At 42.0% G+C, this 25,993-nt stretch overlaps 1 protein-coding gene across 4 annotated transcripts in view; it reads right to left on the bottom strand.

The window, feature by feature from the left end:
- Positions 1-25,993, bottom strand: part of ncoa2 (nuclear receptor coactivator 2) — a 70,430-nt gene that overhangs the window by 7,302 nt on the left and 37,135 nt on the right. For all 4 annotated transcript variants that reach the window (XM_058375837.1, XM_058375841.1, XM_058375838.1 and 1 more), the window contains exons 4-21: positions 25,795-25,967; positions 22,861-22,964; positions 17,880-18,057; positions 15,387-15,554; positions 14,493-14,594; positions 13,376-13,516; positions 12,807-12,954; positions 11,656-12,733; positions 11,306-11,471; positions 10,007-10,180; positions 9,321-9,464; positions 9,024-9,174; positions 8,609-8,765; positions 7,736-8,029; positions 6,255-6,332; positions 5,975-6,167; positions 4,564-4,735; positions 4,280-4,397 (exon numbers count right to left, since the gene is read on the bottom strand). In XM_058375837.1, coding sequence (XP_058231820.1) covers positions 4,280-4,397; positions 4,564-4,735; positions 5,975-6,167; positions 6,255-6,332; positions 7,736-8,029; positions 8,609-8,765; positions 9,024-9,174; positions 9,321-9,464; positions 10,007-10,180; positions 11,306-11,471; positions 11,656-12,733; positions 12,807-12,954; positions 13,376-13,516; positions 14,493-14,594; positions 15,387-15,554; positions 17,880-18,057; positions 22,861-22,964; positions 25,795-25,967 — 3,739 coding nt within the window. The remainder of the gene's footprint in view (positions 1-4,279; positions 4,398-4,563; positions 4,736-5,974; positions 6,168-6,254; positions 6,333-7,735; positions 8,030-8,608; positions 8,766-9,023; positions 9,175-9,320; positions 9,465-10,006; positions 10,181-11,305; positions 11,472-11,655; positions 12,734-12,806; positions 12,955-13,375; positions 13,517-14,492; positions 14,595-15,386; positions 15,555-17,879; positions 18,058-22,860; positions 22,965-25,794; positions 25,968-25,993) is intronic.

The following is a 25,993-nucleotide window of genomic DNA, read 5'->3' as shown; positions in this document are numbered from 1 at the left end:
TTAACAGAATGTTCCAGAATCCCACGATCACTTACATTATAGCAGTTATACACAGCAGCTTCCTTTTTTCCTCTCTTATCAAGTTAATGAAACAAAAATGAGCCAAAGATGTACACTGACCAGGCATAACATTATGGCCACCTGCCTAATATTGTGTTGGTCCCCCTTTTGCTGCCAAAACAGCCCTGACCCGTCATGCACTGTGTATTCTGACACCTTTCTGTCAGAACCAGCATTAACTTCTTCAGCAATTTGAGCAACAGTAGCTCGTCTGTTGGATCGGATCACACGGGTCAGCCTTCACTCCCCACGTGCATCAATGAGACTTGGCCGCCCATGACCCTGTCATCAGTTCACCACTGTTCCTTCCTTGGACCACTTTTGATAGATACTGACCACTGCAGACCAGGAACACCCCACAAGAGCTGCAGTTTTGGAGATGCTCTGACCCAGTAATCTCGCCATTACAATCTGGCCCTTCATCAAACTCGCTCAAATCCTTACACTTGTCCATTTTTCCTGCTTCTAACACATCAACTTGAAAATGTTCACTTGCTGCCTAATATATCCCACCCACTAACAGGTGCCATGATGAGGAGATCATCAGTGTTATTCACTTCACCTGTCCGTGGTCATAATGTTATGCCTGTAAACTGAATGGGAAAATTTTGTAAATATTATGTAAATATTTCCCGATATTAAAGCAACACTGCAACATTTTCAACCAAATCTTTATCCACTGCTGCTGTAGTGTATGTAAGCTACTCACATTCCATAGTGTGTGTGTATGCGCAAGAGAGAGAGAGAGAGAGAGAGAGAGAGAGAGAGTGAGAGAAAGAGAGAGAGAGGGAGACAGAGACAGACAGGGACAGGAATAGAGGGAAAGGGAGAAAGAGAGAGAGAGAGAAACAGACAGACAGAAAGAGAGAGACAGACAGGCAGAGAGAGAGAGACAGACAGGCAGAGAGAGACAGAGAGACAGACAGGCAGAGAGAGAGAGACAGACAGGCAGAGAGAGAGAGACAGACAGGCAGAGAGAGACAGAGAGACAGACAGGCAGAGAGAGAGAGACAGACAGGCAGAGAGAGACAGAGAGACAGACAGGCAGAGAGAGAGAGACAGACAGGCAGAGAGAGAGGGAGACAGACAGGCAGAGAGAGACAGAGAGACAGACAGGCAGAGAGAGAGAGAGAGAGAGAAAGAGAGAGAGAGAAAGAGAGAGAGAGAGAGAGAGAGAGAGAGAGAGAGAGACAGACAAAAAGAGCCAGAAACAGACACACACAGAGAGAAAGAGAGAGACAGAGAGTTTACGTGTACACAGACTTTGTTTATGGTCAAAACTCGACCTGCATTTAAAGAATAAAATCTCTGCCTCAGTTCCATCACCATTTCAGATTGCTCACTAATGAGAGTCAATTATTAACGAGCTCATCTTACAGAAACCAGGACACTTAGTCTCTCTACGTAACACACTGCAACCTGTAATGGGTCGCATAAACAAGCGCATTTAGTAAATCTCACACACAGACCTTTTACCAAACTCCTGCGTGTAACACTGCGCTTCATTAACCACGAGAAGTTTCAGAGCAGCTCTCTGGAGACCGACGCTGAGCTCATACGGCTAAAACTCTCGCCATGTTTATCACCTCTCTACTACACTCCACACTCACTATATGACCTGGAATATACGACCAGTGGAATTCTCAGGGGTCAAGAAACTTACCCATAATGCACTGCAAGCACAGAGCTGCTTAAACACTGAGTTTAAAGGGTTGCAAAGGATGATGGAATAAATAGAACATTAGTAAAAAATGTATTATTGTGGTTTCTATCACGCTGCACAACCTTATATGAGCGTGTTATACACATGTAATAAACATGTACACTGCTGTCTACATAAAGAACTGCCTTTGAGGACAATAAAGTTATGTTAAGTTAAAGAAAGAAAACCATACACATTAACGTGGCTATAAATGTGCTAGTAAAATATTTTAAAATATTTTTTTTAAAAATGGCGGGAAAAAAGAGAAAAATAAATGGTTAAAAATAAATAAATAAATAAAAAAAATTTAAAAAAGAAAAAAAAGGAGAATGTAAGAACTGCATTCGTTCAATAAACGGCTCGATAATTATATAAATAAAATTAATTAAAAAAATAAATAAATTTATTAAAACATTATGTGTGTTGCATCTCGCTTTTACATTTTTTTTTTACCCCGATATCTAGAATTTGGGATAAGAAACCAGACACCATCCACTACATTCTAAAGTGTGTGTGTGTTTAACCTGCTCTGTACCCATCTGACCCATGTTACAAACTAAAGTGTGTGTGTGTGTATGTGCGTGTGTCTAACCTGCCTTCTTCCAATCTGACCCATGTTACAATCTAAAGTGTGTGTGTGTGTGTGTGTGTGTCTAACCTGCTCTGTACCCATCAGACCCATGTTACAAACTAAAGTGTGTGTGTGTGTGTGTGTCTAACCTGCTCTGTACCCATCAGACCCATGTTACAAACTAAAGTGTGTGTGTGTGTGTGTCTAACCTGCTCTGTACCCATCAGACCCATGTTACAATCTAAAGTGTGTGTGTGTGTGTATCTAACCTGCCTTCTTCCAATCTGACCCATGTTACAATCTAAAGTGTGTGTGTGTCTAACCTGCTTTCTTCCAATCTGACCCATGTTACAATCTAATGTGTGTGTGTGTGTGTCTAACCTGCTCTGTACCCATCAGACCCATGTTACAATCTAAAGCGTGTGTGTGTGTGTGTCTAACCTGCTCTGTACCCATCAGACCCATGTTACAATCTAAAGCGTGTGTGTGTGTGTGTCTAACCTGCTCTGTACCCATCAGACCCATGTTACAATCTAAAGTGTGTGTGTGTGTCTAACCTGCTCTGTACCCATCAGACCCATGTTACAATCTAAAGTGTGTGTGTGTGTGTGTGTCTAACCTGCTCTGTACCCATCAGACCCATGTTACAATCTAAAGTGTGTGTGTGTGTGTCTAACCTGCTCTGTACCCATCAGACCCATGTTACAATCTAAAGTGTGTGTGTGTGTGTGTGTCTAACCTGCTCTGTACCCATCAGACCCATGTTACAATCTAAAGTGTGTGTATGTGCGTGTGTCTAACCTGCTCTGCACCCATCAGACCCATGTTACAAACTAAAGTGTGTGTGTGTGTGTGTCTAACCTGCTTTCTTCCAATCTGACCCATGTTACAATCTAAAGCGTGTGTGTGTGTGTGTGTCTAACCTGCTCTGTACCCATCAGACCCATGTTACAATCTAAAGCGTGTGTGTGTGTCTAACCTGCTCTGCACCCATCAGACCCATGTTACAATCTAAAGTGTGTGTGTGTGTGTCTAACCTGCTCTGTACCCATCAGACCCATGTTACAATCTAAAGCGTGTGTGTGTGTGTGTCTAACCTGCTCTGTACCCATCAGACCCATGTTACAATCTAAAGTGTGTGTGTGTGTGTGTGTGCGTGTATCTAACCTGCTCTGTACCCATCAGACCCATGTTACAATCTAAAGTGTGTGTGTGTGTGTGTGTGTGTCTAACCTGCTCTGTACCCATCAGACCCATGTTACAAACTAAAGTGTGTATGTGTGTGTCTAACCTGCTTTCTTCCAATCTGACCCATGTTACAATCTAAAGCGTGTGTGTGTGTATATGTGTGTTTCTGTGTGTCTAACCTGCCCACCTGACCCATATTACAAACTAATGTGTGTGTGCATGTGTATCTAACCTGCTCGTGACCATCTGGCCCATGTGACAAACCAAGGTGTGTGTGTCTAACCTGCTCCATGACCATCTGACCCACGTTACAGACCAAGGTGCGTGTAAGCTGCTCCGTGCCCATCTGACCCATATTACAAACTAAAGTAAGTGTGTGTGTGTGTGTGTGTGTCTAACCTGCTCTGTACCCATCAGACCCATGTTACAAACTAAAGTGTGTATGTGTGTGTGTCTAACCTGCTTTCTTCCAATCTGACCCATGTTACAATCTAAAGTGTGTGTGTGTATATGTGTGTTTCTGTGTGTGTCTAACCTGCCCACCTGACCCATATTACAAACTAATGTGTGTGTGAATGTGTATCTAACCTGCTTTGTGACCATCTGGCCCATGTGACAAACCAAGGTGTGTGTGTGTGTGTATCTAACCTGCTCCATGACCATCTGACCCACGTTACAGACCAAGGTGCATGTTTAACCTGCTCTATGACCATCTGACCCATATTACAAACCAAGGTGTTTGTGTGTGTGTGTCTAACCTGCTCCGTGCCCATCTGACCAATGCTGCTCATGCTGTTGGTGTTGGGAGTCATGGGCACATTCATGCTCATGCCGTTACTGTTATACACAGCGCTGCTGGCCTGCTGAGTGTACATACTGTGGAAAGAAAAACAACAAGAAAACAGAAGCAGTCACACTGAGAGAAAACCTTCTCCTGCTTTTATCTGCATGATGCTTGCAACATTAGTAAATCCATTAAAAACTGGCAACCGATCCATATTTAAAACTCTATAATATTTGAAATATTTATGTGTGTGTCTACCTGTTGGTGTTCATGTTGCCCTGCGTCCAGCCGTTCATCTCTGGAGACGACTGAAATGTGGCATTACCCTGCTGCATCATGGGGCTTTGGGGGTGACCCATTCTAGGGGACACAAGGGGACTCTGAGGGGTCGCTGCACCTCCGAACCCGCCGTCAGGCTGCTGAGTTATTCCTAACACACACAACACATAAAATATATGATCAGTTGCTTTCCATTTATCTAAAAAAATAAAATAAAATAAATAAATAAAAACAGGAAAAAAATAAACCAGAAATTATTTTATGCTTGCTTAAATTTTATTTGTGAACCAACGATTCTAATTTTACTATTAAGATTATTTTAATCTACGTTTTTCTTTTATTTTATAGCAATTCAATTTTTTCTTTTAAAAATATTTAATATTCATTTAAAAAGATATTTCTATATTACTGCTGATTTAACCCATAACCTCGTCACATATAAAACATTTTACAGGAAGCTTCTATCGACAAGTTATAAATATTATGTTATAATTATATATTATATTATATATATACTGTCTGAATTTGCTAGTAATTTTCCACTACTATCTTTTATAGGGCAGATTTCTCTGACTCTACTGCCCCCTAGTGGGCTCCACTGTTCATTTCAAACAAGAAGAAATTCAATCGATAACCAATCGATAGCTGAAAACACTTAAATGAACTAAATTAAAATGCAATTTCGGAGAAATTTCACCAATTAGAGAGATGTGAGTTTGTGTGTGTAATAATGCAGTCAGTCTCCTGTTTTGTATGGAGTGATACCAGGATACGGAATAAAAAAAACCATTACAAAGTTATTTTTGTTTTTATTTTTATGATTGTTGCCGCCATGAATGCTTCATTTTGCAGCGTCTCTTTCCAAAATTAGCCTTCTTTCTCTACTTAAATCGTCAGAATTGCAGCACAGGATTCTTCTTTTAAGCTCTACACGTCATGACTTTCTATGATAGCTGTACCTAAATCTGTGGTCACTTCGAAAACTTGCAGGCTCCTCTGAATAGCATGAATGGAGTTTGCTTGATTTTGGGTTAATGTCATTGATCACAAAATAGTGAAACTGTGAAGGTATTGTGCAGCAGTAGATAGAGATGTATAGAAAAGGATGTCAGCTTGTGAGTCTGAATGTGGTTAGATGGACAGACCTGTGGACTGTTTGGACAGAATGTTAAACTAGTGGCTCTAAGATTCTCTTTGTTGCATCTACGATCGTCTCAGAGCTCCAGTGTAAACCTTCAGACACCAAACATGTCTACTATCAAGACCTGTTTCTTCCAAATCTATGTATAAAGATTTAAAATTCATGTGAATATGAAGTGTCACTGGTTAAAAGAAAAGCTTTACATAAATAAAATGCATTATAAGAATTATTTAATGACGGTGGTGCTACCATAGTTGGGCGTGTAGGGAAAGTGTGTAGGGTTGCCATGGGCGATCTGGGCTCCGCCCATGGTGCCGGCGGCCATGTTGGATGGCACGTTGAGGCCCTGAGGTCGCATGCTCAAGCTGCGTTGCCTCTGACGCAAATGATTACTGAGCAGCTCCCTCTGACGCTGCGCAAGCATCTGAGCGTTAATGGTCCCCTAGGAGATAAGAAAAAAAATAATATGTCACTGGGTTCTGCAGTTTCGCTCTGCAGATCTCCGATTTGTCACTCTGTTAGTGCAGACCTGATTCGGAACATTGGGTCTTAGAGGTAGGTTCATGTTTGACACTCCAGTCATCTGATTCATCATAGGCTGGCGATTCTGCAGAGAAATACAGAGAGAGAGAGAGAGAGGGAGAGGGAGAGAGAGAGGGAGAGAGAGACAGGGAGAGATGGAGAGAGAGGGAGGCAAAGAGGGAAAGAGCGAGAGAGAGAGAGAGAAGGAAAGAGACACAGAGAGAGGGAGAGAGAGAAAGAGTGTGATGGAGAAAGGGACAGAGAGAGAGAGAGGGAGGCAGAGAGAGAGAGAAAGAGAGAGAGAGGGAGGCAAAGAGAAAGAGAGAGAGAGAGAGAGAGAGAGAGAGAAGGAAAGAGACACAGAGAGAGGGAGAGAGAGAAAGAGTGTGACGGAGAAAGGGACAGAAAGAGAGAGAGAGAGAGAGAGAGAGAGAGAAAAGGAAAGAGACACAGAGAGAGGGAGAGAGAGAAAGAGTGTGACGGAGAAAGGGACAGAAAGAGCGAGAGAGAGAGAGAGAGAGAGAGAGAGGGAGGGAGATCGAGAAAGAGAGATGGAGAGCGAGGGAGAGAAAGAAAGAGTGTGACGGAGAAAGGGACAGAGAGAGAGAGAGAGAGGGAGGGAGATGGAGAAAAAGAGATGGAGAGCGAGGGAGAGGGAGAGAGAGAATGAGCGAGGGGGGGGAGACGGGGAGAGATGGAAAGAGAGAGAGAGAGAGAGAGAGAGAGAGAGAGAGAGAGAGAGAAGGAAAGAGACACAGAGAGAGGGAGAGAGAGAAAGAGAAAGAGTGTGACGGAGGGAGAAAGGGACAGAGAGAGAGGGAGGGAGATCGAGAAAGAGAGATGGAGAGAGACGGAGATGGAGAAAAAGAGATGGAGAGCGAGGGACAGGGAGAGACAGAAAGAACGAGCGAGAGAGAGAGAGAAAGAGAGGGGGAGAGAGAGAGAGAGAGAGTGAAACTCTGAAATAGCACTGAAGAAAAACAAGTTAAGTTTCCAAATAAATAAATAAATAAATAAATAGTGAATAGTGACCTACATGGTAGGTGGACCTGATTAAAAAATTCAGATTAATGTAGAAATATTAACAAGTTCTAATTCATTTTCAGGCACAATATACAGCCTTTTTACTTACTTAAAATCACAAACAGCATAACAATGAAAGAAATAAAATCTAATAAATAAACACAAGGAAATAAGGAATTAAGGTCAAGCTGCAGTTCTTTAATCATCCAGCAGGGAGCAGTGTAGTCCGTATCCATAAAATATCAGGGTTCTGAAAATCCCAGTCACTTACTTGACGTGGGGAGATGAACATTTCCCAGAAATCTTTTTGCATGGTGTAACTTACAGGATAATATTAGAAACACTTATGTTTCTAGAATATGTAAAGTGCTCAGTGTGTCATTCTACGTCAATAAAATGTAAACGAATGTCAATATGGTTTGACGTGCTGGGGAATTTCTCTAGCTACCTGTCAGTGTCCTTTACCTGCTGTGCTTGTAATCTGTGCTGCAGCTGCAGTCTGAGTGTGTTAGGTTGATTTGGGACACTCCCGGGTGGCCGGAGACCTGGTCTGGGCTGCATGCGGATCATGGGAAATCCTGGCCTTTGCCCTCCAACTGCCCCGATGCCGTGGTACCCGGCGTCCTGCATCGGAGCGAAGCCTCCTGCTGGGTTATGGGAAGGTGGAGCAGCATACTGCTGTTGAGGGTAAATGGGCTTCTGGTCCATCAGCAGGCTTTGATCCTGACCCGGGAACATTTCTGGTTCTAATGACGGCGCCTGAGAGACGCACGCAAACGACATAACGGTCATCAGCGACACACACAAACAAGTTGAACCGAGGCAGATTCCCGAGTCGATGCTGTGCAGATCAGGAACGGGGTGAGAAAAAGCAAGAAACGGTGCATAATGAAGAGCGGTGGCGAAAGCAGAGCAGGAGGAGGAAGATCGGGAGGAAGAAGAGCAGAACAGTGAGGGAGAAAAAAGCGAGACAAAGTGACATGGAAATGCAAGTGGAACAGCAACAGAAGGAGGAAGAGTTTGAGCCGGAAGAAGGAAATGATGAACAGCAGGGAAGGAAAAGCAGGAAGAGACAGAACGACGGAAGAGGATGGGTTCGAGCAGGAAGAAGAGAATAAGGAACAGCAGATGCAAGACGCAAAAGGAAAAGCAGCGGGAAGAAGAGCGGGACGAAAAAGGAGGCACATCAGGGGACAGATCGAGGGGAAGAGTAGAAGGAACAGCTGGAGATGGATCAAGAGCAAGAAAAATCAGCTAAAAGAAAGAGCTGGAGGAACAGCAACAGATAGAGAAAGAGCAATAGAAAGAGTAGAGGGGGAATGTAGGAGGAAGTGTTACCTGTCCCACAAGCGCTGGAATGCCCAGAGCTCGGTCAATCTCCTCCAGACCATCAAAGTCTTTGAGGGCAGTGTAGAGCTGATTAAGTAAAGCACCTTCATCAGCAGGTCCTTCAGCTGCACACAGCACATCATCCTGGGGTGTACCATACAGGGACCTGACACACACACACACACACACAAATACATAAAAACACAAGAAATTTATCAAACAAATATTTTATCACAGTTTAAGTTAAAATACACCACCAGTCAAATGTAAGACCTAATATAAAAAAGAAATGAGCCTCTTCCTGTATCGAGTCGTCTTGGTACTGAAGCACCCATGGAAACAATATCATGTGGATATCCTGATATATAACCAGTCACTAGGTAATGCATAATGTGTCCAAGTCGCCCATGTCTGTGTGTGTTACCTGTTTGGATCTCCAAACGCCACCTGCTCAATGGGCATCATGCTGTCAGGCCATGGAGCTGTCTGATTGGGTGGAGCTGTCTGATTGGGCGGAGCCTGTTGCTGTGGAAATGTAGGGCCTGCTAGACTCATGTCCATTTCCATAGACTGGGCTGAAAGAGGAACAGAACAGAGAGAAAGAGAGTGAGTGAGAGAGAGAGAGAGAAAGATGGACAGAAACGCACACACACAGCCAGAGAAGTACTTGATTAGACCTGCATTTTTAGACACTATGTCTGTAGTAAATGTAAATGCCTACCACTGGACATCATCTGGGCCTGCAGCATGGGTCTGACTCCCGGTTGGCCGCTGGCTCTGATCTGCATGCCTGTGGTTTGCACCATGCGCCCCTGCATCGCCCCCTGAGGGGAGGAACCGCTCACACCCTGAGATGCCCAAACATCTGAGCGACAGGGAGACAGCAAGAGTGAGTGTGTGTGTGTGTGTGTGTGTGTGTGTGTGAGAGAGACAGAAACAGAGAGAGAAATCATTTCTTAATAACCCCAATCAAAACGTCTTAATATACAGGCTTTTTGAAACATCTTTTTGTAGATCATTTACAAAAAGTGTACTAATACACATCATATTAAAGCGTAAACCCTACCCTTTCGAAGAAACTGAAAGAATGTTGGTCAACAGAGCTGAACAGTCAGGTTCAGTAAGTTTAAATGCCATTTTTAGTTTTGTCATAGCAAATTTAATTAGCGTTCATGTGTAAACCTGTTAAAACCGACTCGCCGTGAGCCGTGAGATTGTTCAACCATGATACATCTGTTAGCTCCTTTCACATTTCCATACATTTAATTGCTCTATATTTTGTAAATCTATCCCATTCTCCTTCTTAACCTCCAGCTCACTCAGCCCTAGTGCCTGGAAACACACCTGTAGATATAATAACAGTGTGTCTCCTTTGTTATTAAGTGTCATCTGCTAAAAGTTGCCTACCACCCATGTTGGCCTGGCTGGTCATGCCTTGCTGCTGCTGCTGGATGAGGGAATATGGAGTGGTGTTCCTCAGAACTGGAAACTGACCCGGTGAACCTTTGGCTGAGGCGTTCATGTCCAAAGACATGCTCCGCATGGGAGGAACTCGACCCGGAGGCCTCGGGCCACTGAAATCTAGACAAACACACAGACACACACACATATATATTACACAAACTAAAGTGATAAAAGATTTGTAGCACTCAATATGGGAAGCTTAGGTGTTGTTGTGACTTCAAACAATTTGATGTGTTTGCAATAATGGAAGGTGTCATTTTCTTACACACACACACACACACACACACACACACACACAGTGTACACTCATATGTGGTGCAGATAGAATTAGTAATAATATATTAATGTGTGTGTGTAAGAGAGAGAGAGAGAGAGCTGCACTATAGACTGTTGCATAAGAATAAATTATCAGAACAATTTATAGTGGAGACTGTGTGTGTGTGTGTGTGTGTGTGTGTGTTTATGTGTGAAGAGTGAGTGCATGAGTGAGTAGAAAAAAGCTGCTCTATAGACTATTGCGCAAGATTAAATTGTCAGAATAGCTTATAGTGGTGTGTGTGTGTGTGTTCCAACATTAATCCCTCATTAACGTGTGTGAGGGTGTGAAAGAGACCGGGCTAAGTCACATGCTTGGATTTTTTTTTGAGAATGTGTGTGTGTGTGTGTGTGAGATACCCAAAATTTGAGCTGAACATCTGTGTACAGTGTATAAAAACACATAAACACCCAGAGCTGTGAGTGTGGTGGTGTAAATGAGTAGGTGTAGTACAGAACTGTAGACAAACAGCATTTACTGCTATAATAACAGGGATAAAAGAGGAGAAGGAAAGAAAAATACATGTATTAATATAAACACAGCGCATCATCCACCTCTCCCTGGTGTATGAATGAAAGCAGACCAAGGCTGAGGAAATATTACTTGGCTGTTTGAGCAATCTCAGCACAGCAGTGTCAGGAAATGTGTAGTGTGTGTTGCTTTACTGTTGTACTTCCCTAATGCCACACCCAGATTACTTTGTAAAGCGTTGTGCAAAAGCTGAAGCAGCATGTGGAACCTGCAAACCTCCTAATGTTGTAGGGAGTTTCTATGAATTGTGTGAAAGCTGCTTTACTAGAAAAACTGGACATCAGCCGCGTGAATAGGCTCAAGATTTATCAGTGGGATTGTGGACTTCCAGGTAATAAGCCTGGACCTCTGCAGTTTAGGTTTTGTGTGTGTGTGTGTGTGTGTTTGAGACCCACTCTGTACTGTTCTGGGTTGTACCCCGCCTTCTCCTGTAATCTGCAGAATGTCATTGATGATTGCCTGCTTATCGACGGCAGCTGGCAGTGACATGGGACGAGCTTCGGAGAAAAAACCCGGCTGACTGTTCTGCAAGTCGTCCAGGATATCGTCCAGCTCGCTGGACTGTAGGAAAAACACACACACACACACACAAAAACCAGTTACATACCTCACTCAGGTGTACCTAAATATCATTCACTGAATAATTCATTGTAGTTCATAGTAAAAATCAGCGTAAAGCAAGGAAACTGTAACTGCAATGCATTCTGGGTATGTCACCATCAATTCCAACCAGTGTGAAACTTACCTGCTGTGCCGCTTCGTATCCTCCGTCCGGTTTCTCCTTCTTCACAGTGACCATGTTATTCACCTCCGCCTTTATCTCTCCGCTCTCGGTCTTTATTGCCTTGTCCTTAATCGTGTTCTCATCATTGTCCAGCAGGTAGCGCAGAAGGGCGTTGTCCTTTTTTTTCGGACTCACGGCTTCCTGTTTGATGATGTCGGCCACGTTGGAGCCGTCATGGCTCGGTTCTTTCCCTGTGGCCTCGGCCGTGATCTTTGCCAGGTCCACCGGCGATGTGCTGTTCTGCAGGAGCCGGTGAAGGATTTTGTGCTTCTCCTTTAAGGACGTAGCGCTGGCTCCTGATGTGCCCGGTTGAAGCCCAATCATCAGTTCTTTCTCGGGCGCTGGTGAAGGCGAGGAGGACGACTCCATATTCTCGTTTTTAGTAGTGAGAAGCTGGAGGAGCTTCGTATGCCCTTTGCTTTCGTGGATCTTATTTTCGTCCTGGCTGTTGAACTGACCCAGGTTGCCTTTTTCATCCCTTTGATGCCCGGTGCTGTCGCTTTCATGGCCGTCATGCCCATTTCCACTTTGCTCAGGCTCCCCGAATGACTCAATTTTAGGCAATGCTTGAGAAGCAACTCCTCCTGAAGCTGGTGATTCTAATTTTTTGGAATCAGGTGACCCCATAGAATGGCTCAGGGAAATGGACTGGCACTCGCTGAGAGCCTGAAGGGCGTTAAGGGAACTGCTAGTGAACACTTGATTACTGCTGTTGCCTGGGCACATACCTGCAGGTGAATGGAGAGGATTGGTGGGGGTAAACTGGGCTGGGGGTAAACGGGGGGAGCTGGTTACCCCAGGACTGGGGCGATGCGATGGGCTGCTCATTTTCAGTGGGTATCCAGTGCTCTGAGCGGTGCCTGGGCAGCCGAAACGGAAATCTTTATGGGCTCCTGGGGACGAGAAAGCAGGCGTGTTGCTACTAATGACGCCCTCCTGACCTTGAGTATTTCCACTTATCGGGTTAGGTGAGGTCATTGTGGTCAGTGGGGTTATGGGTTTGCCCAAGTCAGGTGCCATGCCACATACAGTCGGCTCTCTGGAGAAAGAAAGAAATCGTTAATCTGGTAGAAGAACACACGCACGATGTATTGCACAGACACACTGCGTACCTCTGGAGAATGTGTAACGACATGTAAAGCTGCGGCTCGTTGGTGGCTGGAGAGCGGACAAGTTTGCTCTTTGTGTGAGCCGAGACGATGGTGCCGTCAGAGAGGGAGAACCGATAGATAGGACTGAACGCCTGGCCATGTCTCAATACTACACACAGGAAGCACACACACACACACACACAGTCTTACAATGTAAAGTCAGCTCCAGACGTCTAAGCACTACTAGGAGCTATTATTATTTCATCATTAATCAAAAACTGTATGTTTGAATAAATAGGTTTGTTAGACTAAGGTAAAATCTCTCCACTTCTCAAAGTAATCCAAAGTAAAAGCACAGCAAAAGTATTTTTATGTAGCACACCGACGAAGTTCACATGTGAATAAACAGGCCAGTTCCTAGAAAGGCTCTCTCTGCACCATGACCACTGTTTCAGGGGAAATTAGATGTTAAACTATATATATATATATATATATATATATATATATATATATATATATATATATATATATATATGCAGACATATGTGAGGATTTTGATTGTTATAGTAAAATTCATCAAGTTAAATGACCTTCTTGCTGGTGACGTTTGGCGTAGGAAATATCTCCATCGTTCTGTAGATGAAAGCGTTGGATACATCTCCTTACTAAGTCTTCCCAACCAGGCTTCATAGAGGCTCGTAACATAGTGGTGTCCAACGACGTGATCTTCCCTACACACACACACACACACACACGTTGATTTTTGTAACTTGTTAACACATTTCGTAATAAACCACAAAAGCTCGTCATGCTTGAAGTTAATTTTCTGTAACAGCGGCTCTTATTGTAATATTATGGGCCTGTAATTGATTACTTTCCTTTAGCACCTCTTCTTCTTCTTTCGGCTTTTCCCTACAGGGGGCGCCACAGCGGATCATCTCTCTCCACCCATCCCTATCTTCTGCATCCTCAACATTTACACCCACTAGCTTCATATCCTCATTTATTCCATCCATATACCTCCTCTTTGGCCTTCCTCTTTGCCTCCTGCCTGGCAGCTCCATGTCCAACATTCTCCTACCAATATACTCACTCTCCCTCCTCTGAACATGACCAAACCATCTTAATCTGGCCTCCCTAACTTTGTCCCCCAAACCTCCAGCATGAGCCGTCCCTCTGATGTACTCGTTCCTAATCCTGTGCAACAGTGTCACTCCCAAAGAGAACTTCTTCAGCTCTGACTCCTGTCTCTGTCTCAGTGACACTGCCTCTAAACCATACAGCATGGCCGGTCTCACCACTGTCTTGTGCACGTTCCCCTTGATTCTCGCCGATATTTTTCTATCACACAGAACTCCCGACACCTTTCTCCACCCATTCCAACCTGCCTGCACTTTCCTTTAGCACGACGTCCCCAAATATCTGACTCCTTACTTTGCTACGGCTGTCATAATATATGCTGAAAAATCACAGGCTTTACTTCAGTTCTCAGTATGGGGAAGTCTGGTACTGGATACTGGAGAGACTTTTATTTTAGCTTACTACAACACAAGACTTTATTCAGCAAAGGGACCTCAATCTTAATTTTATTACTAGTCTCTGTCCCTCTTTTCTGTTTTTTTTCCCCCGTAACTGTGAGTGGTTTGTTTGTAGCTGTAAAGTGACTCATTGTGTTGTGCATGTGTGCGTGTGTTGGCATGGTGTTACCTTGGAGATCTTGCCGTGTGGTGAAGCTCTCGTGTGTGGGGAGCATCGGTCGCTCCTTCATAGGTACTCTCCTTGCTACACAGATCAGACACGACTGCAGATCTGCAGAGAGAGGACGAAAGCAACAGAGAGACAGAGAGAGAGGGGTTTGTTTAAAGGGCAGGCAGTGATTTGACCTCCAATCAATAATAAATGATATGGTGGCCCTGTGATCTGTGTGTGTGTGTGTGTGAGAGAGAGAAAGAGAGAGACCAACAGTAGCTACATGACAGAATGTGACCTTTGAGCTGTTCGTTGCCCTGGCGACGCTGTAGACATCATGTTAGAGAATCCATCAGTCTTAAACACACACACACACACACACCCCTATCACCTGATACTGGCTCTATTCCACGCATTACTACTGCTTATCAGTGGAAATTTCACCATTCATGGTTTATGTGATATTAACACACTGTGCTGCTAATGTTTGTTCTTGGCTCGTGCATGTTCAATACGCATTTGATTGATTAAGGGTGTGTACAACGTAGGGGGTCATCTGACACACTTCTGTGCATTACTGTGCAAAAATGTGGAATGATCTACATAAAGATCTACATGATGTTAGTATAGGTTTTATAGGGAGCTATAAAGCTATATAGTGTGTGTGCGTGTACTAAAGAAGATTCCAGAACAAGGCAGCGACTTGTACAGCCTCCAGAGTTATGTTTTATCACTGATTAAACCTACCAGCGTATTCTCTGTGGAGGAATGATCGTGCAGTGATGATCCTTGTACATTATTTATTATTTTATTACTTATTGTGCACGAGGAAACAAAAGAAAGAAAGACTCTCGTGCTGGCGTGCTGAATAAAGAGCGCGTGGTACGGGTTTAGCGAGTCGTGTTTTCTCACCCTCTCCCTCCTCTTTAATGGATTTGGGTTCGGAGACAGTGAAACACTGCATGGTTTCATATTTCTGTGCCTCCTGCTCCTGCGCCTCCTCTGGGTTCACCAGCATGCGGCACGTAAACGAGTGACTGTTCCTCCTGGAGCCCTCACTCGACCACGGGACGCCGTTCACTGACACAAAGCATCGTTAAAGGATAAATACGGAGAAACAACACGAGCTAATACACAAAATAATTGTATTATAAGCTATAATACCTAACACTACAAGCTTGGTATACTATGTTATTATTCTTATACCACAATAGCTGCTTGTTGTGACATTATAAGCTACTTTAAGCTAGCATTCTTTCTGTACATTACGTGATAGACAATATATAATGCGCTTACTCTACTTACTCATAATGTAAGCTTACTGTTACCATTTTACACACTAATTTCCTAATACTATAGGTTCCTCTGCTATACTTTTTGTTGAAGCCTCTATAGTGTAAGCTGATACACTTACTATACCATGTATATCTATACTATAACCTACTGTATAATGCTTATATTATATACTATGATCTACAATAAAAAATGGCTGTTGCATCTTCTGTAAGTTACTATACTATAATGTAATACACAGTGACTATATGCCACCTTAATATATGCTGATCTAAGCGACTATACCTACTAAACTACGTGTTAAAATTCCAGCTGTATGTTATAATACTGGAAGCTGCTATATTTACTACAAGTAACTCTACTGTAACCCTCAAAATACTTATTTTCCTGTAAAACTAATGTATTTACAATACTATAAACTATCTATACTTAGTAATACAGCTGTAAGCTTATATACCTACTATTCTATATATATATATAGAATATATATATATATATATATCTATATCTATATATATCAAGTACTACGTTAGTATACAGATTTTATAATACTTCATATACAGTATACAGTCACCTCCTATACTTTGTGTATTACACATTTAATAAGATCCAATAAATAAAGTGCCAATATACTTGCTGTAAATTACTACACCAGACCCTAATGCATATACTATACTATAAATTACTATATTTACATATGTATATATTGCCTTTATATGCAGCTATGAACTAATATACCTACTACATTGTACTAAATATAAGGTACTACATATTAGGATAGTTATATTGTAATATGTCTGTATTAACTACAGGCTACTATACTTATTGTATAATACTTCATGTACATACTATAATATAAACTAACTAGACTTACTGGATTACCGGACATAAGCTAATATACTCTGCTGCACTAGATATAAGGTACTTGCGAGTAAGTTACAATACGTGAACCTAATTTACTTGTTATACTATAAACTGTTACCTTAGTACAAGCAGCTATAAGGCAATATACCTACTAAACTGTACTAAATATAAGGTACTACATGTTAGTATACAGATTTTATAATACTTCATATACAGTATACAGTAACCTGCTATAATTTTTGTATTACATATTCAATAAACAAAATGGCAATATACTTGCTGTAAGTTACTACACCTGAACCTAACGCACATATTATACTATAAACTACTTTTATTTACTATATGTTGCCTTTATATGCCGCTATAAGCTAATATTACTAACCTACTAGGCTATATACCTATACTATAAACTACTAGACTTACTATGTTACATTAGTGCAAGTGACTCTAAGCTAATATACCAACTTCTGTATATTGTACTAAAAATAAGGTACTACATGTTATGATACTTATTTTATAATACGTCTTTACTAACTATATAAAAGAGGTACCGCAAACGTATTGTACAATACTTCATGTACATACTATACTACAAGCTACTAGACTTACTGTATTATTTTAATAGAGGCAGCCATAAGCTGACAAACTCTACTTAAGTTAATACACTAGAAGCTAATGTACTTGTTACACTATAAACTATGTTACTATCTTAGCACAAGCAGCTATGAGCCAATATTCCTACTAAATACAAGGTACTACATGTTAGTATACTTAATTTATAATTCTTAATTTATGTATAATACTATAAGAAACTACACTGTAACCTGTTATACATACTACATACATATATAATATGATCTGCTTCAGTAAAGGGTAATTACCTGCTGTAAATTACTAGACTAGAATCTCATTTATTTACTATATTATTAACTGCATATATGTGACCTCAGTATATGGGAGTATAAGCTATATAAGAAGTTACTATCCTTACTGTATGTTTTTAATACTACGCTGCTATTATAACATGTGCTCATTACTTTAGTATACTTTATAACAATTTCCTAATCTATAAGCGAATTGTACAATTTATAGCTATTTTATAATCTATCCTACTATTAGCTAATATACACTGTGTACTACTAGACACTATAAGCCATTCTGAGACCCGCATAAAAAATCTGAAAGGTCTTAGGTCACAGGTCCACAAGACTTCAAGTTAAAAAGAAGAGTGTGAAGCGGTTTGTTTACCGAGTGATTTAGGCAGCAGGTTCTTAATAAACTCTGCGTGGTCTCCCACGTGTAAAATGCTGTAAACACTTGTGTTCATAAGCTCCTCCTGATTGTAGCGCAGGTACTGGGACACATTTTCTGACACAAACACAATGTTCCCCTCCATGTTCACCACAAAGAAGAAGCCATCCAAGGCCTAAAAGAGGAAGAGAATAGTAAATGTTAATCTTAAATAAGATATAATGCAGAAAAAGCATAAACCTCGGCATATGAATGTATTTGTGATATGAATTTTCCCATAAGAAATAATGTAAATGCATAATTCCTTCCAGCCACCAATATTTCCAATTTCCAAGGGTCAATGGTCCTTACAGGAAGTCATGCCACCAAGCTTGGGCTAAAAATAGACCAGACCACCCACGCCACCAATCTGTCAACAAAATGCACTCGAAAAATCACGCAGCTTTTGAACGCACCCCAAAGGCAACGTTTGTGGTATTTTGGGTTGACACTTTCGAAAAACAGTTTTCGCTGACTGAAGAAAATTCCGTAAAATTGGTAAACTCACTTCCCTTGACTTTCTTTTGAACAACTTCCAAGCGTGGGTGAAATGTAGCCGCCGTTTGGTTCGTTCATATGCCGAAAATGCTTCAAATGCAGATGCAAATTTCTTGCAAAATTTCAATTCTCAAGCCGAAAATTCGTAAGGGAGGGCATTCGCATGCTGAGGTTCCACTGCACAAGTCTATCAGCAGGAATCAGTTATTGCATGGGAATAATTTCTCACACAAACAGGCAGAGAAATGACTACAAATAGAGAACTGTGCTTGGTGTGAAATATTGTGGTTCTGGTGATCTACTGCGATCCGGATGCTTCATCTTTTGTTCCCCTCTTCATAAATGAGCTCATTATAGTGTTTCATATTGGATGAATGGAGCATAACGGTGCACAAGTCAGAGACGTACACTCACTGAGTCACATATCAGGTTCACGGTTATAGAGAGATCAATTAACCCAGTGTTATAACAGATAACCTTAGCAAAATGCTGTTCTTTGTAAATATACCCTGACCTTGTTTCCTTAGAAGTGATGTTTAAGTGGCAAGCACAAAAGCAGGTAAAGTAAATCTGTGTGTGTGTGTGTGTGTGTGTGTGTGTGTGTGTGTGTGTGTGTGTGAGAGAGAGAGAGAGAGAGATAGAAACAGAAAACCTTAAGACCTGCAACAGCTGCTCGCCCTCATTCCCAATGCAGATTACAGGCTTCAGCTCCATCAGTGTGTGTCCTATGCAGAATGTGTGTGTGTGTGGGTTTTGAAAAGTAGCACTTGCAGTGTCTGACAAGGACGAGTCGGGCGAGTGTTAATTGAAGGAGCGCCGCATCACTGAGCATATGTGTTCCCTTCTTATCGGTGCTCTTTCCCACTGCCCCAGGCCGTCTCTATAGATCTGATAGAAACACAGCTGACTGCAAATCCCTAATCTCTCATCTCTTTATCTTACAGTGTCTACAGGTGTCAAGTTGCATTCAAAAGACCTTTCGAAAAACTACATCAAAATAAACTCGCCAATTACGATCTAGGATACAAAAAAAATAAATAAATAAAACGACTGCATTTCCTCAATGTGTCTCTCTTTTTAAGAACCTACAGACGAAGAGTACTCTATGACAATTAAATTAAGAACCCTGATGGAAACCTCAAAGCGCCTGTCCACTCTCGGGAATCCTCCTAATGTGTGTGTGTGTGTAGGAGTGAAATGTGACACCATCACCGTTACGTTTCTGCTTCAGATTTACAAACAATAGCCATTTCTTAATCAATGTTTTATCTTATCTGTAGCACAGTTAAATGTTAAAATGAAGAGAGATGAAGAAGTGGGAGAGACGGATGAGGAAGAAGAGAAGCAGAGAGAGAGAGAGAGAGAGAGGGATGGCCTCTGACGGTCATATTAAGTACATAGTGCAGTGTAAACACACACAGTGCTGACTCCACCTCTATCAATTTACACAACAGCATGCTCAGAAATGTGCTGATGGATGAACGTTAGAGCGAACAGGCCATTCGGGCTCCGTCCCATCTCGCCACCCCATGGTGCTTACATAACCAACTCTACTAGCGAGAGGAGAATGGTTTAGCTGCCAGGCTGAGTGGCTTCGACGCACACACTTAGCAAAACAGAGAGGGCAAACCACACAAAGCACACATGCTCACGCACGTACGCATGCACACACACGTGCGCGCGCTCACTCGAGCACACGCTGACGCACGACGTGGATCCAAACCGGGTTGGATAACGGGAAGAAGCGAATGAATTTCAGACTGCGGAAAATAATGATCGACTTGATTCGGTCGATACATGCTGAATAGTATGAACCAATAAAATCAAATCAGTACATGAAATTCAAAATATAAGGAATCAAATCTGCTGAAATGAATCAAACTGAACCTGAATCATATTAAATGACTCATATCTGTAAAATCAACTGAATCCAAACTAATCAGTGGTTTTTTTTTCCCGTTATCCACTTGTTTTCACCTATCACAGAGAGGAAGAAGGCCAGCACATGCATCCTCGGAGGCATAAATTCAGCCATTACAATCTTGCCACACAAACTGCTGCTCATGTCAGAGACACACACTCTTAGAAAACTTCTAACTTCTAGAAAACTATCTGTTGAAGCTATATGAATGCTTCCTAATACATGAGCATAGTCACCCACGATTGGCTAGTATGGCTCTGATTGACAGGTGACCGAGTGATACCACCCCTCTCACCAGTAAGAAAATCAAAGCCAAAGATACTTTTATACTCTCAGCCACGGACGACTGTGGCATTTTAAGGATTCAGATTTGCAATGTCTTAACGAAAGGTCAAACACTATGTAACACTCCTCAGGAGTGAAAATTAAATGAAGCTAGATGAATCATGACGATTAAATGAACTGAATCAATTACAACGAATCAGGAAATTCACATCAAAATAAGTGAATCAAATTAGCCAAACTGAATCAAATCATTTGAATTAAGACAACTGAATCAACTCAAATGAATCTTTTTTTCCTACCTCATAAGTGATTCATTTCAAGTCTATTTTGATTTTGTTATGTACATAAATATAAAATGATATTTAAAAAAAATATATATAAAATAATGACATTAACACTGTTTAAGCCACCAAGTGGAGACAATTAAATGAACTGAATCAATTAAAATGAATCAGGAAATTTGCATCAAAATAAGTGAATCAAATTAGCCAAACTGAATCAAATCATTTGAATTGAGACAAATGAATCAACTCAAATGAATTTTTTTTTCTACCTAACAAGTCTATTTCGATATTATTGTAATATAAAATGATATTTAAAAAAAATATTATATAAAATAATGATATTAAAACTACCAAGCCACCAAGCGGAGACCAGCTGTGTCTCAAACCACATACTCTTTGCGTATAATGGGCTCAGACTGGGAGATTCAGTGAAATAGCATTAATACTATTAATACCCGAATGATGTGCTAAAACCGCAGATAAACACTTCTTGTGCTCCATGGTTGCAGCTGCTCGACATAGAGGAAGCGGTGGAGCGTAAGACAGCTGCGATTTACAGTCTTTAAAGCAGCCGAAAAACACAACGGCACCATGGACCATGTTCCTGTGGCGGATGTAAGATACAGTGCAATGACCCTTCCTCTTTTCTGTTTGCCTTTTTTCCCCCCCATTTCAGGCCACATTAAAATACTACAGTCAAGTAGATAGTACAGCGATGCCTTAATGTGTGATTTGAGACGGAGCCAAAGTTTGGTTTTTTTCCCTTTTATGAGTGTTTAATTAGTCACTGTCAAGAGTGCAGGTGTGTATCGTCCCTCTGTCCTAAAGTCTCTCACAGATGGAGAAAGAAAACACATACCCAGGATATTTTTAGCATCCGTTGTGTGTGTATACATCGATGCCGGACCTCTAGAGCTATAAATATTCCCTGATAAGCCGTGCAGTGCATCTATGTATCCAGCTCAGCCTGTTTGCTTTAGTATTCAACACGCATTCGTCATTACTATCTCGGGGTAATCTGATTAATTACACCCCCCATCCCCTTCAATAACAAGTTAATGTATTTTTAACCAAATACCATTTTTAAATCTTCAGGGGGAAAAAAAACATGCATGATGTAGACACAAGGATGCTGCCAGGTCCCTGGTTGAACTCCATTCAAACTTTACATAATTATTACATATATTTTGCTAAAAAAAAAGAAAGGAAAAACATCTGCATTTAAACCTTTTAAAATCACATGTCCTATTATGTACACCGATCAGCCATTACATTATGACCACCTACCTAATATTGTGTCGGTCCCCCTTTTGCTGCCAAAACAGCCCTGACCCATTGAGGCATGGACTCCACTAGATCCATGAAGGTGTGCTGTGGTATCTGGCTCCAAGATGATAGCAGCAGATCCTTTAAGTCCTGTAAGTTACGAGGTGGGGCCTCCATGGACCAGACTTGTTGTCCAGCACATCCCACAGATGCTCAATTGGACTGAGTTCACTTTCTGCCTAATATATCCCGCCCACTTACCTGTCACTAGTCATAATGCTCTGCCTGATCGGTGTACATTAACAGCTACAGTCATTGCTTATGATCGAGAGACACTGTTCTTCACGATTTGCCCCAGTTACAGAAAATAAATCAACACCTTGTGAACAGGTTTAAGAATTCAACAATGATGTGTAATCATTAAACACATGTAACTGAGTACTACCCAAAACATTAGGTTTAATTAAGTTGAGTTAATTGGCTACTTTTAGATAAAGATTTATTGACTCTGGTGCAGTCTCTTCATTCATACAGTTTTAGCAATCTGACCAGTGGTGAGAGATAGACTGGAGATCCAGCCTTCTCTTTATTTGTACATAACCTCTGGTTTGGTGTGTGTGTGTGCGTGTGTGTGCGTAAAACAGGGTCATTCTAACTCAGAACCCACATGCGGGAACAGACCCACCTCCAGCATCATTGGTCCGAGGGCATCTTTGTCAATAACACTTTGGCCTGTGGACGAGACATCGGCCTTCTGCACCTCGTCCTCGCTGCACACAGCTGCTTTCTCTGAGAGACAGAAACACACACACACACACACACACACACACATTAGAAACTCAACTCCACCTAAATCAAACAGAATAAAGTAATGAAACAGTTCGAACACTATTCTAAAACTATATCCATATTAGAGCCTGGAGTAGAGATTACTAAAGCATCTGATTATCGCACATTTTAACACTTCCTTCAAGATATGTGACAAAAATCCGATTTTGTACATAATGTATAGTGTATTTAATGTTTTCAATTAAAACTTCGAAAAAGTCTTTAGACTCCTTTAAATTAACTAGCTACACTATATTGCCAAAAGTTTTGGGACACCCCTCCAAATCAGTGAATTCAGGTGTTGTCTCAAAGCAGCTTTGAGACAATGCTCTGTTAAAAGCGCTATACAAATAAAATTGAATTGAATTGAATTGAATTTTTCAGGGTTTGGGCTCGGCCCCTTAGTTCCAGTGAAAGGAACTCTTAATGCTTCAGCATACCAAAACATTTTGGACAGTTTCATGCTCCCAACTTTGTGGGAACAGTTTGGGGATGACCCCTTCCTGTTCCAACATGACTGGCCACCAGTGCACAAAGCAAGGTCCATAAAGACATGGATGAGTGAGTTTGGTGTGGAGGAACTTCACAGAGTCCTGACCTCAACCTGATAGAACACCTTTGGGATGAATTAGAGTGGAGACTGTGAGTCAGACCTTCTCATCCAACATCAGTGCCTGACCTCACAAATGTGCTTCTAGAGAAATGGTCAAAAATTCGCATAAACACACTCCTAAGCCTTGCGGAAAGCCTTCTCAGGAGAGTTGAAGCTGTTATAGCAGCAAAGAGAGGACCACCTCCATATTACATTCATCTGCATGTGAAGGCAGATGTCCTAGTTTCGCCCTGGCTCGCAGTCTCCACTCTAATTCATCCCAAAGGTGTTCTATCAGGTTGAGGTCAGGACTCTGTGAAGTTCCTCCACACCAAACTCACTCATCCATGTCTTTATGGACCTTGCTTTGTGCACTGGTGTGCAGTCATGTTGGAACAGGAAGGGGTCATCCCCAAACTGCTCCCACAAAGTGTCCAAAATGTCTTGGTATGAAGCTGAAGCATTAAGAGTTCCTTTCACTGGAACTAAGGGGCAGAGACCAACCCCTGAATTCAATGATTTGGAGGGGTGTTCCAAAACGTTTGGCAATATAGTGTATTTTAAACCGCTAGCTTCACTAGTGGTCCGTCTGTCACCTACTTAAGCCTCAACTACAAAGATCAAGAAAAAGAAGAAGAAGCCCTTATTTGTCATATATACATCACAGCACAGTGAAATTATTTTCTTCACATATCCCAGTGTAGGAAATTGTGGTCAGAACTCTGGAGCAGAGAGGGTTAAAGGTTTTGCTAAAGGGTCCAGCAATGGCAGCTTGGCACTACTGGGGCTTGAACCCCTAACTTTCTGGTCAATGTCCCAGAGCCATAAGTGTTTGAGTCACCACTGGTCAGTTTATTGTTGACTTTCTAAGTGTAAATGCAAACATTTGGAGCTATAATATTTTCAGTGATTGTATCTGCTCTTAATCATTTAAGAAGACTCTGAGCTCCGGTTTCTGAAAGTGCCTCACAGGCTTCTCTGCATCTTTTAGGGCTCTACAGTGCAAGCTCATTGTATATACTGTATCTAATGCTCATCTGATTAGGTTAATCAGCATCTGAGGGAGTCGGATGTAGCAGGAATGTGCTGTCCAGATCCTGATTAGCAGATTAACTGTGCTGGGATGACGTGTAGCCAAACGACAGCGCTGTGCGTGTATGTGTGTGTAACAGCTTTGAGAGCCTGTGTGCTTTATCACTGAGTCTCTCCTCCACTATTTTCCTCCCACTGGATCTCTGACGCTCACTTCCTTCTACGACATCATGATGACGCCGCCAGAAATGGGCTGATCGATCGCGGGCCGTGTCTCAGACCGCACTAAAATAGACTAAAACACTGTTGTGTTTGTGTTACGCATTGTTTAAGTATTTAGCGAAGTGGAATAGCTAGGTTAAGTGTTTGGCAGACAAAACAAGGCATCCCGGTTACCATGACAACTAGCTGCTGCCTGTGGCTACCTCTCAGACCTCACGTTATTGTACTAAATAGCATGTTAAATTAGAGAGAGAGAAAGAGAGACAGACAGAGAGAGAGACAGACAGACAGAGAGAGAGACAGACAGAAAGAGATAGAGAGAGAGAGAGCACGTGCAAGAGAGAGAGAGAGAGAGAGAGAGAGAGAGAAAGAGAGAGCGAGAGAGAGACAGTGCATGCGTGCAAGAGAGAGAGAGACAGACAGACAGAAAGAGAGAGAGAGAGACAGAGAGAGAGAGAGTGCACGCGTGCAAGAGAGAGAGAGACAGAGAGATAGTGAGAGACAGAGAGAGAGAGCGAGAGAGAGAGTGAGAGAGAGAGAGCGAGAGCGAGAAAGAGAGAGAGAGAGAGAGAGAGAGAGAGAGACGGGCTGCAGCCACTGGGGTGAGCTATGCATTACATTGCTCACTATTACATAACCTGAGATCAGTCTCTCTCTCACACACACACACACACAATCAGTGAGTCAGGAACAACCCCCAGCATCAGCATGACTCATCTACACACACACACACACTCACTAACGCACGCACACACACACACACACACACACACACACACACACACACACACACACACTCACACACTCACACAACTGATGCCATGCTTAAAAAACAGACGCAAACACTTGAGCAGGTGGCAGTTACACAATACGGCATGGTATCAACATTCGTGTAAATGTAACGTACACGTTTTGTCGGTGTGTGTGTGTGTGTGTGTGTCATACCTTGCTCTTTTATTTGACGGATCTGCTTCACAGTTTCTTTCAGGATTGCACATTTGTCAGGCTTGACGTTGAAGTTGTCGATGTCGTTGATGTTGGCGAAGATCAGCTCGGCGAGTTCTTCGATGTATTTATTCTCCTGCTCGCGGTTTCGCTTCTCCGTGCTCCGCTTGGGGCTGTCGAGATCAGGAGAAAAATCAAG

Source organism: Hemibagrus wyckioides, linkage group LG23 (assembly GCF_019097595.1).
Source record: "Hemibagrus wyckioides isolate EC202008001 linkage group LG23, SWU_Hwy_1.0, whole genome shotgun sequence".
In the NCBI taxonomy this organism is placed as follows: domain Eukaryota; kingdom Metazoa; phylum Chordata; class Actinopteri; order Siluriformes; family Bagridae; genus Hemibagrus; species Hemibagrus wyckioides.
The sequence above is the reverse complement of the archived record's forward strand: the minus strand, read 5'-3'. Positions and strand labels throughout refer to the sequence as shown.